At 42.5% G+C, this 14,547-nt stretch overlaps 1 protein-coding gene across 3 annotated transcripts in view; it reads left to right on the forward strand.

The window, feature by feature from the left end:
* The window catches only part of STAB2 (stabilin 2), an 88,601-nt gene that overhangs the window by 20,716 nt on the left and 53,338 nt on the right, over positions 1–14,547 (forward strand). For all 3 annotated transcript variants that reach the window (XM_080394001.1, XM_080394000.1, XM_080394002.1), the window contains 9 exons: positions 1,834–1,967; positions 3,784–3,866; positions 4,550–4,699; positions 5,989–6,132; positions 6,933–6,995; positions 7,088–7,207; positions 7,931–7,984; positions 9,146–9,226; positions 10,191–10,343. In XM_080394001.1, the coding sequence (XP_080250127.1) occupies positions 1,834–1,967; positions 3,784–3,866; positions 4,550–4,699; positions 5,989–6,132; positions 6,933–6,995; positions 7,088–7,207; positions 7,931–7,984; positions 9,146–9,226; positions 10,191–10,343 (982 nt within the window). The remainder of the gene's footprint in view (positions 1–1,833; positions 1,968–3,783; positions 3,867–4,549; positions 4,700–5,988; positions 6,133–6,932; positions 6,996–7,087; positions 7,208–7,930; positions 7,985–9,145; positions 9,227–10,190; positions 10,344–14,547) is intronic.

The raw sequence follows: 14,547 nt of genomic DNA on the forward strand, positions 1-14,547 counted from the left end.
TCCTAAAAATTTAAGCTGCTTTTAGACTGCTGTGTTCACCCAGGACCAGAAGGAGTCAAACTTGAGCCTCTCGGCCAATATCCCACCACCCCTCTGAGTCCCTGTGCAGCCCCCCAGACTGCAGGGGCTGTGGGGATTTTCAAATGACATTGCTATCACCAGAGAAACAGCTATGGTAGACACCCTACGTGGGAAACAGGAGATGAGTTGGCATCAGGTTGATGCTACTGTGGGGCGTGAGTAAAGATGTGTGTTTGTAACAACCAGCACATGAAAACAATTAGGTCATCTTTTTGGTGTGTGGAGTAATGTTCCTCCTCTAATGATGCCTCTTTTAGAAAAAGTATCCAGAGGTGAATCACTGTGGATAGGGTTTACAGGAATACTGAACATGCTGGAGACTTAATTAGCGAAGGCACTATTAAAAGCCAATGTTTGACAACACATACCATAGCCTCCTAAATATAGTTAGGGTTTCTTTCTATGCATGCTACAAGTTGACAAGAGCCTGCTTTAATTTTAGCACTGAAGATAAGTAAAGGACTGAGCTGACACCTTCAGCCAGTCTTCCAAGCGCAGATGGGCCCTCACGTTGAGGCAGGTTTGAAGAATCCAGACGGTTTAGGAAGTACTAACCACCTCTCCCGGTAGACAGTCAGGCTGACACAAGGTCAAGGCACACACAAGTCCTAGCTGCTCTCTGAAACACATGACCATTTGTACCCATCAGTACCTAACAGCACACATGGTCAATCACATTGATGACCAACAATTCCTTCCCCACCCCGCTCATGACACTGAGGTCTTTCATGGCCATAAGATTCCCTCAGTCATAAAACAGAAAATGTCAGACTGACACTTGTGGTGGTTCTTCCATAAACTGTCTTCAGATTTTGCCTCGACTGCAACACACTAGTGCAAATGCAGCCCATCCCAAGGCAGGGAGGACACTGAGCCCATCTTGAGGCATTGCCTGTCCCTCCTATGGGCACCATGACCCGAGTCTACTTTGGACATATGTAGGACTGGGTCAGCTGTGTATCACTGACACCTCTCACAGGCTGGAGTCCCCAGGAGACAGCCAGGGTTTTACAGATGAGATGCTATTTCCAGTAGGGGCAGCACCAGCATAGAGCATACACCTGAAAACACGAGATGTCTTGTTTCAGCAGCTTCAGAAGAAAAGATAATGTTAAATTACGGATATCATTGCCCAGAATGGTTGTATTACTTAAAGGGCAGGGTAACAAACCACCACTTTGCTTTGTTGAAAGGACTGACATGTCTGCCCGCCTTTTTCTACCAGTCCCATACAGCTATTGCAAGGACTGATGAGCTGCTATGATCCCCTTCCTACGTAGCCACCGTTAATCCTGCCAGGTCCCATGTAGTGAGTGGGGGGCTTCACACAACTTCCTCCCTGCCTCAGGGGCTGCACCCCACACATTTATGCCATAGCCTCTCCTTGCCCACAGGCAGGCAGGTTCAGTGGCTTTCTGGGCTCCAGCAACAACTTTTGGGGACCAGAGGCTGCACTGCAGCCAGGGGCATTCCATAGCCCCCATTCAGAAAGGTCCTGCAAGACAGACACTGGTGCCTCCTGTCCCACTCCTGTCCCAGCTGGCAGAAGGACATCACATCAGGCAAGCAGCCACAAGGCTGCCCTACACACTGGCACACTTCACAGCATGCAGAAGCAAAGATTAAACTAAAATACATCGATGCTTCCTGAAAATGCCTTCAGAGAAGCAATAGGTAACACCTGATGCAGGTTTTAGCAAAAGCCTCAATGACACCACAGGACATCAATGCACAATGACAATCCCTTCACAGGTGCACGTGCCAGAGGGGATCCGTGGGAAATGGGTTTGTGTGCTATGGAAATGTCATGGAGCGCCTCCGAGACCTGAACTCAGAAGTGGGAGGACAATGGCAAGGCAAGCTGACATCTGCCTTATTGCTCATAGGTAAGTGACCACACACAAGCAGAGTCAGCTCCTGCTGGGTGGGTTGATCTTGCCCTGTCTTCCCCCAGCACTCCCTGCTATACAGGAAGGTGCTGCTAATAGCATGACACAGCCCACGCTACTCACTGCAGACTCCCTCTGACCACCTAAAGTTGCCTTTGCTCAGCATGCTGTGCAGTCTGCAAGAATTTCCAAGTAGTAGTGCTAAACATGGTCCCAGAACCCCTCACACATCACCTAGTATCACCACTGGGTTTTGCCCCATAATGGAGTGAGGGGGATCATTCCATTTCTTCTTCCTCCCTGCCCCTGTCGAATTGGATAATTGAGATTTGATCTAGAATGATGCACGTTAGTCCACCAAAAACATCAGGATTCCCAGCTGAGTCTCTCCCCTAGACCCCAGCCATCAGCAGTGGCATCGCTTTCACCAGCAAAGAGGAGAGAGGCAAGGGGCAGAGACTGAACCCTTTCATGGTCTCCATCACCCTCAGAACACCCCACCAGAACACTTCAGCCATAGCCTCAGCCATAGCTGGGTGGTCTCCACATTTCCAACTCTCTGCAGACATCAGATGGAGCCCCTGTTAAGGGCCCACAGCTTCCAGCCTTTCACAATTATTGCAACCACCTTGTGAAGAGAATAGCATAACTGTCTTCATCACCTTCTGTTGCATGGCCACAGATTTGAGGTATGAACACACACTGTTAGAATCCAGCTGGATCTTTGAGTTAAATTTGTAAATATGAAAAAATTTCTCCTGATTAATATAATTTGCTTGGTACTTTTCATTAACTCCAGAAATTAAAACAAAGATCCTGAATTCCTGACCAGAAAGGAGCCAAGGACAAAATCTGGCAGTGTCCATCACATTCAGCACTGAAGACCAAAATCCATTGCCTCAGCACTGAGAGCTCAATTGCAATTTTTCTGTGTATTTCTCCTTATGTATCTGAAAAGTGCCTGACTTGCTGAACACCACCATTTCTTAACACAATCCAGACTTAATGTTTTTCATTAAGTTTTGGACATAAATATGCCATTTGATTTACTAGCCAGAAGCTACAAAGACACATTAACCACACGGGTTATCTTACAGTACATTCACTTTGTGTTAATGTCTTTCAAAAGCCAAGAATATACAGCAGAATAGTCCACATTGTATTGTAAGACAGCATTGTTAATTTTGAGATATATTCTTTGGTGCAACATACCTATAATGACTGTAAAGATTTTTTCAGTTCTTATTTTAAACCTCTGGAAAAAGACCTGAATATTAGAAATATCTAATGCCTTCAGCTGCAGAATCAGTGGTCTCATACTGCTATCTTGGAAACAGAAATACCATCTGGGTAGCAAATGAACTTTAATTAACCTTCAGTGCATCAGTTTTTACTACCAGCTATGTGTTCACTGGTATTTGCACTACCAGCAGGTTTCCAACAGCATATCCCTCACCCCATGAAGACCAAACTGATTTAAAGCAGAAGGCCATCTTCCCATAAAGACACATCTCCAAAGAAATATTGGTTTCATGTCCATCGCCCTGGTCTGCATACCAACAGAATCCGGGCTGCCAGGAGCATTCTGAACATTTTGCCTCACTGTGCCAAATATGCAGCAGCACCTGGATTTCACATCCCATCTGCCTCTCATCTTTTAATGACCTGGACTTTAGAATCTTAAATTAACATTTAATAATCACAGATAGTATTCTTGCTTAGTCTGTCCTTCCATATCTCTCACACAGTGCCTTTCTCCAATGAGCTTTTCGATAGGCATTTAAACTTTTTTTTGCTCCCCTCTTCTTATAAGAAAATATCTACGAATGGCCACTGAGTACCCTGGGACCATTTACTGTACTTGTACCGACAAATAAGGGACTGAAAGGTACAAATGTAAGTAAACAATAGAATGGGTTTTACATTGAGGGGGGTTTAGCTCCTTCAGAAATGTCATCTCTGTTAAAAGTGTTTTGATTCAGCAGATTCAGAACTCTTTGCTGTAGCGTGTTTCTGGATACACTTAAATCTAGGGGCCAGAGACTGTCTTTTTCCTACTTGAAAGAAAAGCAAAATAATTTTGTGAGTCAGGGTAGAACAGAGTCATGCTTCAAAGTAAGTTTTGGATTGGGTTACATGGGTATACTCAAGGGTTTTTCACTTGGTTGAGACAAGGACCGAACTAAGATCTGAATTTTCAGCAGGGAAGCCAACAGGTCACCTTTTACATAAGGGTGATAAAAAAAGCAATGGGTTTAGTTTCTTTAAGGGGGGTGGGGGGTGGCGGGGGGCTGGTATGTAAGCGGCCAGCATTCATTACCTTCCACTGAAGTCAGGACAACTCTGGAGGCACCTATTTCTCACACAGGGACATAAGGGTATAATCTAACCTGAACTGAAGCCAAGAGAGGCCTCCACTTGGTTCAGACCCTATCACCCCACTTCAGAGGAAAATATGTAATTTCAGAATTTAACAGCTAGAGCGGGAAAAAAGCATTCACCATGAGATTATGAGATTTCATTTTTTTTTTTAGATGAGGCCTGCATTGAAATAAATCTCTGTTGTTCTGCTCTTCTAGATAAAGGATCTTCTGAATAATAAACAGAAAGCACAGTACTTTGTGAAACTCCATGTAATTGCTGGTCAACTGAATACCAGTACCTTGAATAACACTGATGTAATATATACCTTGACTGGCAAGTCAGCAGAGATATCAAAGGGAGAAAAGGTAAGAGGTCTTCCAGCCCACCTCAGCAAGAATACCACTCTCTAGTCACTCAACAAGTTGTGAAAGGTCTTTCTGCAGCAAGACATCAGGTTGCGGAGAGCTGCTGGATTATGAAACCCCACAGCTGTAGTCATGTGTTACGAGAAGTTCAACTGAAACTTGAAACCTCACCAGCATCAAAGTTCTCACTAAAATCAGTGAAAACAAAAATTACCTTTAGGTATGCATCACCACTGAGTGGTCTAACACAGACTGCTCTTAAAATGTTTGCTGAAATTAACTCACCTTAAATCTGCAAGCACGACTAACAGAGCTGGGGAGGGGTGGCCATTAAGAGAGTCTAGGTGAATTAACAGGGGTGTGGGGAGGGAAAAGCCCAGAGCTTATGCTGGAAACTTGTGTGTACCGCTCACAGAGCGAGCACTGACTGCACTGCAGGTCCCACCTCTCACAAAGCATCAGCATCCTTCAAATGATGCAGCAAATAGGTGTCTTCAGCATAAATAAAATGCAATTGGCAATTTATCATGAAAAATATGAAGTTCATCACTAGCCAGTTTATTTGATGTCAATAAACATCGGGGCAGTCTGATCCCGCAGTTTAAAACATTTGTTCTCTACAGCTGATATACTAGATTTTGTAATCTAGAATTACTCTTCTTGGTCCACTAAATGTCTCTTAAAGACTCAGACCTATGTGAAGGCTGAAATCAAGTACTTCTCATGTTTTGCAGTAGAACAGTGGCATCTGGGAGATCTATTTTTATTTCTTTAATGAGTACACGCTCCATGTGTAACAGGAAAATATCATTGCTGTCTGAGGCCTGTTAGCTTCCTGCAGGCTTCAGTACAGTGCAGGATCAGCAACATTTTGTTGTTTTAAATATAGATATAATATAAGGAAATGGGTTGTAGTCCCTTAAGATTACAGGAGTTGGCCATTTGGCCATTTCAGTACAATCACATTTTAAATCATTTCCTAGCTGACTTTTATTACTAACAGTCATCAGAGCCCTTTCAGGTACTCTGTTCTCCCCACAGGGCCTGTCCCTGCTTCTCCTCTGAACTTTGCTGTCCTGGAACAAAATAACATGGTCCTGATCCAAAGTCAAAGGAATTTTTACCATTTCCTTGATAAACATTGGAAGCAACCACAACCTTTAGCCTCCCCAGACCTAAACAGCCCAGGTGCTGGCCATGGAAGGAGGTGTTAGACTTTCAACATGCGTACTCCCTCTGTTGCCGTACCATAATAAAGAGCTCACAATGCATTGCCTGGCTTCTTTCAGGATAATCAATTAAGAATTAGAATCCAAGGAGGAAGGAGGAAAGGAAAACTTTTGCAGGGAAATATTATTGCTTCCAATGGGATTTTGCACATTATTGACAAATCCATGGACAACGTGGAACCAACATTTGAAAGCAGAAAAGAGGTGAGCCATAAGCTATACACATGCAATGTCGGACTTCTTTTAAAAAAAATAGTTTTGCATTAATTGAATGCCAAGAATGACTGACAGCAGGTAGACTTTCAAAGTCCACCAAGCCATTGTACGTCAATTCAGAGTAGCAACATTCAAAGTGAAAGGTAATGACAGTTCCCACAGCAAAGACGATCGCTCTTCTGCCAGGCTGGTCCATGGAGGATTTGGTTGTACTCGCTGCCTCTGGGTGGTTCCTTGGGAAACTGCCAGTAATTATCAGTGCATCTCACTGAATTCCACAACAACATACTAAAAGGAGGGACATCTGGACAAGTATTATCAGGCAAGACCTGTATTCAAAGCAACAATCCTTCCCCTTAAAAGGCTAAAATTATAAAAACTGGTAATTTCAGGTGCTTTGGGTTTTTTGGTGCCCTGCTTAGTTTATTTTCTTGAGAGTTCAGTTCTTTGTATGGTGTTCTTTCAAATATTCTGTTTCTCTGCCCTTGCTCATTGGGAATGAAGAGAAAACAACAAATTCCTCATTACACACACTGTATGTTCTATGACTACACAGTGTTTCAGGACAATGATGAAGTTTACCTATAAGCCAGCACAGCACCAGGACAAGAGCGCTACCATCACAGCCACTTCCAAGCACCACCAGCCACCCAAACAATAAGGAAGACCAAATGTATAGAATCTGCAATAACTGAAACTCATACAGTAATTAAAAAAAATGTCTTACGAGAATTGGTATTTATTCCATGTTCCCAACTAAAATAAATTTTACTTCCATCTTATTTCAGGAAACCATAATGTCAGTACTTCAAGATAATGGAAGATACAGCCAGTTTACATCTTTGATAGAGGTAAAGATCCAGAAAAACAATTCCATAAGGCTGCTTTCAGATGTTCTTCAATACTAATACGTAATTTCACTTTTATTCTTACACCAAAACAGAAAACTGGCCTGGGAATGGATTTACAGCAGGACAACAGGCCTTACACAGTCTTTGTTCCAAGTAATGAGGCTTTGAGTAACATGAAAGCTGAGGCTCTGGATTACCTGCTTTCTGCAGAGGTATAGTCTTTCTATAATGTGTATCCTTCTCAGATAGTAGATATATATGTAGATATATAGCAGGTGTATACACATATTTTCCAGTGTTCGTCTAAGCTAAGTTCCTGCGATTGAGGTTTAAGCCATCTCTAACAGTTAAAGATTAAGACGACACCTAGAAAGGAACAGGATTTTGGGTCTCCCATTGTATAAAGCAATGACAATCCTCCACACCAGGCCCCCACTCCCCTGCTCTTAGCCAGACCACACAGCCTGGACAGCCCCATGGCAAAGCACCAAACCCTCTCCCGGAAGGTGTCACCCTTGGTGGGACCAGACCACACAGCCTGGACAGCCACATAGCCAAGCCCCAAATCCTCTCCTGGAAGGTGTCACCCTTGGTGGGAACAGCCAAGGGGAGCAGATGCTGCAGGGGCCCCGCTGGCTGGGACACACTGCTGGTGAGGTCCCAGGAGACACATGTTGGCATCCTGTACCCTGGATGCCTCCTGCCTCTCCCAACACACACACAAGTTATAAAAGGCCCGTGCTGAAATAAAGGGATGTAGGGGTGAGGACACAGATTTGCAGGGTGCATGCCACAAGCTGAGCACCACCACTGACCCAGATGTTTCTGGTGCACCAGCCGGTGATGCCATTCTCATCCCCATGTCCTTTCAGCAGGCCAGGTTGGGTTTATGTGACTCATTTGGAGCTAAAACGGCCTCTCTTCTGCTCTGGCAGGGTTCATGGAAGTTGCTGGAGCTGGTCCGATACCACATTGTCTCCAACACTGAGGTAAGCATGGCTGCTTTCCTGACCTAGAGTGTCAGAGCATTTGCAAACCTTTTGCTACTCTGAAGGCAGAGGTTTTCCAAGAACAACCACCACCCTGTGCTGCACAAGAATGCAAGGGACAAATTTGCCTCTGCCCTTACTAAGTGTAGTCATGTAAAGGTCACTAACAGAGAACACGAACCTTTCACCTCAGTGTCACTAATCGAAATAAAACCTTGCTAAGAGGCACTGGGTAGCCCTTGAATCATGGCAAAATAAAAGTGCATGGTGTCACACTACTTTGTTACATGCAATTAACTATTCACTTTAAAATATACCTTTTGGTGATGGGGACTTAGCCCAAGGGAGGGGTGGGTGGGGGGATTATATATATATACAGTCACCCTGAACATGAGACCCGCTGCCATAGACTGCTGTGGAACAAGAACCACTGTCAGGGGGCAATGTCAGTTTGGCAGGGCTGCAGGAATGAGTAGCAGGAAAAGTGCTTTTTGCTATCAAAATCAAGCGCTCTCTGAGCCTATTCTACTAAGATTAGTCTTTTTATCAGAGAGAGGTGATTTTGTCATCCTCTAAGTAAGCCCCCTGTTCTTCCCTCCTTTTTCTGCTGGAAACAAAGAGCAGAACCCAGCAACACCAGCCGCTACTAAGGCTAGAGGAGACTCAAGCTCATCGCCACCCCAGCCCCTGCTGTGGGGAAGGAAGGAAGCCTTCGCATCCTTAGCAAAAGGGCCTGCTCAGAACATCCAAGGCGGAGGTCACCCCCAGCACAGAGCAGTGTCACAGGGAGCAGAGGCATGAGATCCACGTGTCCCTTCATGGGATATCAGCACTGCCCTTCCTATAATGGTCTAAGGATGCAAACAGGGCTATTTTCAGGGAGAGGCGATAACTTTACTTAGATTGAGTGCTATAATTAGGAGAAAAATTAATATCCTTTTTGGCAACAAGCTCTTCACATGCAACAACCAGGAAGCTCAGTAAAAATTTAATCATCTGACTTTGGTACACAAGCAGGTTAGTCAACGCGAGGCTGCCCACTTAGCGAATAGGGTCATTGGCTCATCCTAAAAAGAAAGGCAGTCTTGTTTGTGAAATCCATCTGGATTTGAAAAGAATAATGATATTACAGTTCTTTCAATCGATTTATATTCATTTCAGCTAGATATTGCCAGCCTCGTCTCGATAGAGCACATCAGAAGCATGGCGAAGCAGTTCATCTACTTTAACAGGACCAGCACTGTAAGTCAAAGGCGGCTTTCACCTGTAAACAGCTCTCCCTGATCCAAACAGCTGTTTGCAGGCAGGGGGAGCAAAAAAGGAGTGGGTACATTACCAGAGGAATTGCTTGCTATAATGAGGCAGAAATTTTCAACTTGCCATTCCTACCCACTGTTAGAAATTAGTATTATAAAGGACAAGAACAAGTGATTGGTATATAAGGACAGCCTGCAGTTTCTTTTTTCTTAATAGCCTCAGCCCAGGAATGATCCTCACCTATGCTCTGCCTAGTTTAAAAAAAAAAAAAAAAACAACAAAACCAACAAACAAAACCAATGTAAAATGTTTTCAATCCTTCTGTTATATATTTCCGTCATTATAAACACAGCGCACACATAGATAATTATTTATTTTCTTTCATATTGCAGTCTCTGATTCTGATGAACCTAGCGAACACATTTTTAAAGGTGTTAATTTGTCAGTACTTTTGTGAAAGCAAACTCATCTGTTATGTTAACTCCCTTCTGTTCTGGAGAAGAGATGCACCTATGAAAATATTTGTAAAGGCAGAGCAGTTGCAGAACTAAATGCAGAAAGAATTTTTTTTCTTTTTTTCCTCCTGTGAATTTAGACAGATCCCAGATTTTCTCTTGCTTCCCCCACCTTTGCCAGAGAGAGGACCAAAGCATGATTATGCCCACAGAAATCAGTGCCTGAAGTCATCAGAAGTCTTCTCATTTTGTCCAGTCTTTTATCACCAGTTCCACAGGCTAATGATGCAGATCAAGAGGAAAACTTTAGATACCACTGTTGTAGAGCAATATCCACAAAAATGTACAACATGTGTGCTTCTTGCACAAAACAAGCATAATAAAAAATAGATAGCCAACTTTTTAAAAGTATGACTAGAAATTCTTGAAATGAATTATCCAAAATTAAGAAGCTATGGCAATTTTACTATTAATAATAATTTATTGCTTCATAGGGACAAGTCTTGGTGAGTGGAGAAGAAATGGAAGAAACAGATATTGTTGCAAAAAATGGTCGCATTCATACCCTTGCCGGAGTTCTTATCCCACCCACAATCATTCCAATTCTACCACATCGGTGTGATGAGACAAGAAGTCAAGTTGCAATGGTAAGAGAATCACCACAAATCAATAGCAATTAACTGCTCCATACAAGGCACTCTAGCTTCCTCTTTACTACTTTCTCTGATGTCCGTAAAAAAAGGGGATATTTTTGGAAATTAATATATCAGTGACATACAGCCACCCAGCTAGCAGTACTGCATGGATACAAATAATTTGCAAGCACATCCTATGCCACTCTAATGCATCTAATTCTTGCAGTAGCCCTTTTAAATACATTGCCCCTCTAGTCAAACTTTTTCTTTCAGTTCCTGAATCTTATCTGTGAATACAGGTACCTGGTAAGCAATGCCAAGTTCCCAGGGAAACTACTCTGGATCAGTACTTCCATTTCTACTTAATATGCACAGGAAGGAGCAAGCAAGTTAAAATTGTAACATAATAATTTATTTTGATATTAATACATTAGAAATATGTTATTTTCAGAAGCCACAGCTTCCCATAGCCCTGTTTTCTTCCAGTTTTGTGCAAATTAGGAAATACAAAGCTTTCATATTTTGAAGGGTGGATTTCAACATAGCTTATTCAGTTTAGTAACACAGAACAGGCCTTTCCACTTGGTAGCATTCAGATACTACTTCTGGTAAGAAGACAAAGTATCAGACCAAGCTTTTGGTTTGCAGTAAGCATGGCTCCACGGAGCTCTTACTGGACCGTGTTCAAGCATGTATCCGGGCCAGTAACAGTTCTGTTGCAGTAGTGCAAAACATTTACTATTTTAACTTAAGACAGTCCAGAACTACAGCCCTGAAAGAGGTTCCCAGCAGAGCTGGACAGCATTGAAATTTAATGAAGGAAACACAAGAGCTGGCTTTAAAGAACTATTACCTCTGACAGTAACTACAAAGTGATATATGTACAACACAACCATAAACCAGGTAGAGGGCTGAGCAGCAATCTCCAAAACAAAAAGCAATCAACACTCAGAACACTTCAATAATCTGAATTCCTTACCAGGAGCCTACCTACAATCTATGTCTGACATCAATCAATCCTAAAGCAACACTGAGAAAAATTATTTCAAGACAAAGCAGACAGTGTCTGTCACAAAAATAATTCCCCAAACTAAAGTTAGGCACTTTTGTCAGCTTTGAAAACTTCACACATAGTTTAAAATATAATTTAATATCCAAGGCTTTAAGCAGAGCACTGCTACCAAGGAGAACACCAAAACTGAGTAATGGCATTGCTGCTCTTACCTGTCATTGTGCATCTTCATTACTCTCAGAAAACAGGAATAATGCCATGTCCTAAATATTACTTGCAGTACCAGTTAAAAGAGACAAACCTTACAGGAGCTGGCAGGTGCACACACCATTTTGCTTACACACACACATCTGTGTAACCATACTCGAATGCTGAAAGCTGTACCCAAGCCTCACTGAACGACAGCAGTGCTTATTCAGAATGTCACAAAAAGCACATGAGGGGCAACAAGTCCCCAGAACCTGCCGGGTGCGTGGGCTGTGGCCAGTTTTGATGACCTCTGACAAGAAGTGCTCTGAGCACTGAAGCAGTAGCTGTCTCCAGCTGCCTGCTCCACCTCTCTCAGAGGCCATCGCTCCCATTGCAGATGACATACAGGAGTATGCGTCTGTGCTTTAGTTACCTCACTGCAGACAGTATCTTACTCTACCGCTGAAAATGGGCAGATCTGACCTTGTGTGGAAATGCAGATGCTTTTATCTGCCCCCACCCTGCGCCATGGCAGAGGGAAGAGGGAGGGCTCTCATCCTCGGGAAAAGGAGGGAGCAGGTAGACATCAATGGCTGACACCATCCCAGGTGGAGAAAGGGAGCAAGCAGGGAGAACACCACCCACAGAGGGAAATGTTTTCCACAGCAATCAGCCAGATTTTTAAGTTCTAAAGAAGAAAAGAGGCACTTGCAGGGATTTGCAGAAACACAAAGACAGGTAAGAGCCTAAGTCTGCTTCAGCCACGACTGCACAGCTTATCAAAGAGCTTTTATAATGCCCAAATGTATTTGCCAAAATACACCCGACACACAGACCTTTAGAACATAGTAGTGGCATTGGTACCTCAAGTATTTGATGCCCAAACACTTTTGTAAGTCTGGTCCTTTATTCCTTTAAGTGTTGTTCAACATGAAAAACTACTAAATCCAAACCAGTACCTGATTCTTTCCCCACAGCTCTGGTAATAAATCTATGGGGAAAATGCTGTAATTCAGGTTCATGGTCACTTGTCCAATGACTATGACAGACAGTGAAGTAACACATTGGATGCCAGCTGTACGATTTATTCTGATTTGATTGAAGCACAAGACATTAGCAGTCATGAGCAACATGGATTTGACAAACTCCGTATCTACGGTCTGAAAGCCTCAACCTCTCTGAACATGTTGAGCTTGTCGAGAACTCACCTTTAAAACTACCACCGGAGTTTATATCTCCTCAGTGCTGCAATTGTCACTCTGTCACCACCACATGGTCATAAATTAGCTAGTGGGGAAAGGTTACCAAAAGGTGAAGGCATAAAGATAGCTATATGCCACTGGATCATAGTGGAGTACAAAATCTATGACATGAAGCAAAGAATATTTTTCTCTTCACTACCTATACACAAGAAAAATTTCTGTTCACACTGTCTATATATGAGACTCAACTCATCTGTATTCCTCCTAGGAAGAAATAAAAAATTCTCATAGAAGTTAAGTGTGCAGACTGCACTAGACCCTTAGACAATATTAGTTAATATATTATACTGGATTGAGCAAAGGATGCCAATGTATCCGTGCCATGTTTATCTTCTGTTTAGGAAACTTCTAGTTCTTTAAAAGAAGGGAGTGGAGGAAAGAAAAAAGAAGATAAAAAGGGGAAGTTGGAAATGAACAACACCGCAAAGATCAGAGCCAGCAGATATAGCCCTGGTGCTGATGTTCAGTTCCAGGCCCGTGCTGTAACAGTTAAAAGACACAGAACACATGTATTTAAAACTTATAGGGTATATCACCCATAAGTATGCATCTCAGTAGTTGGTATAAAGCCTTTTCAAATGACTGTCCTTATTGCTTCCATCTAGGGTGTCTGTGCGAGTTGTTTATTGTGTGAATTGGCTCCCTGTCCACAGGATTCAAAGCCCATCTTAACGGGTGTTTCCTGACAGATTCCCCAGCTGCACAAAACACAGAGAGAGAAAGGGTCCCCACATGTTAATTACTACTCTCCCGATGCAGTGAGCAAAAGAACCAGACATGAATACAGGAAACTGCATAAAAATGCAGATATAGATTGTACTTTAGTCTCTTTTTGGCAATGATTGAATCGTCAGGTAATTTAAGCATTATTTTGTTCGCTGTTGCAAGATCCCTTGTTGACTTCCTAGAAGGTCTGATTCTTTTCTTAGGTAAAAAAAAAAAAGGTCTGTTTAGGATAGGCTTAGGCAGAAGAGAGAGGTGAGGAATGAGAATTACTGCAATTATGCTTTGAGAGTTAGTAAACCAAAAATGGAGGAGGGATACATTTAAAATAGACCTTATGTTTGTTAAAAATTACTTTTTGATTAAGCGTCCTTCCAGAAGTAACTGTCTGCAGAAGTAGCTTTAGAAAGGATTGAAAATCTTCCACTTGCTTTGCATCCGAGAGATGCAAATCTGGCTGCATGTTTCCCTGCATACAAAACTCGAGCCTAGCTGCCACAGGAATTTTATTGCCTCATTGTAAAAATTGACTGGTATTTAGTCCTATACACCATATTCAGTAATAACCTAAATGCCACTGTTCGGTAATAATGAAAATAAAGTACGTATTGTTAAAAAGTACATAGCTTAATACCTTTTTGCAATACAACACCATAGTAAGGTGCTTCCTGTTCTCCAGTTAAATGATGTTGCAATATAAGACTGTATCACAGAACTCTAGGTTGCTTTGAAATACTAATGCTTCCAATTTGTGCATGTTCCAGGCTTTCTTAAAATGGAGATGCATTATTGAAGGCCTAGCTTTTCAACAAACTGGCTGTGCTAGAGCCTGCAATATAACAATAAACATATAGAGTTATGGTTCCTTAAGGTGAAATGTATAGAAAAGTTTTCAAAAATATTGTCTTTTGTGTTGTGAACTTTCATTTTTGGAGAGGAGAGGTGTTTTGGAGATGTCCACGTAATTTCCATACCTTTCCACAGGGGTCTGGGCTGAGAGGAGCTACTGTAAAACTTAGAGCAAAACAGC

This window comes from Falco punctatus, assembly GCF_963210335.1.
Source record: "Falco punctatus genome assembly, chromosome: 6".
Taxonomy (NCBI): Eukaryota; Metazoa; Chordata; class Aves; order Falconiformes; family Falconidae; genus Falco; species Falco punctatus.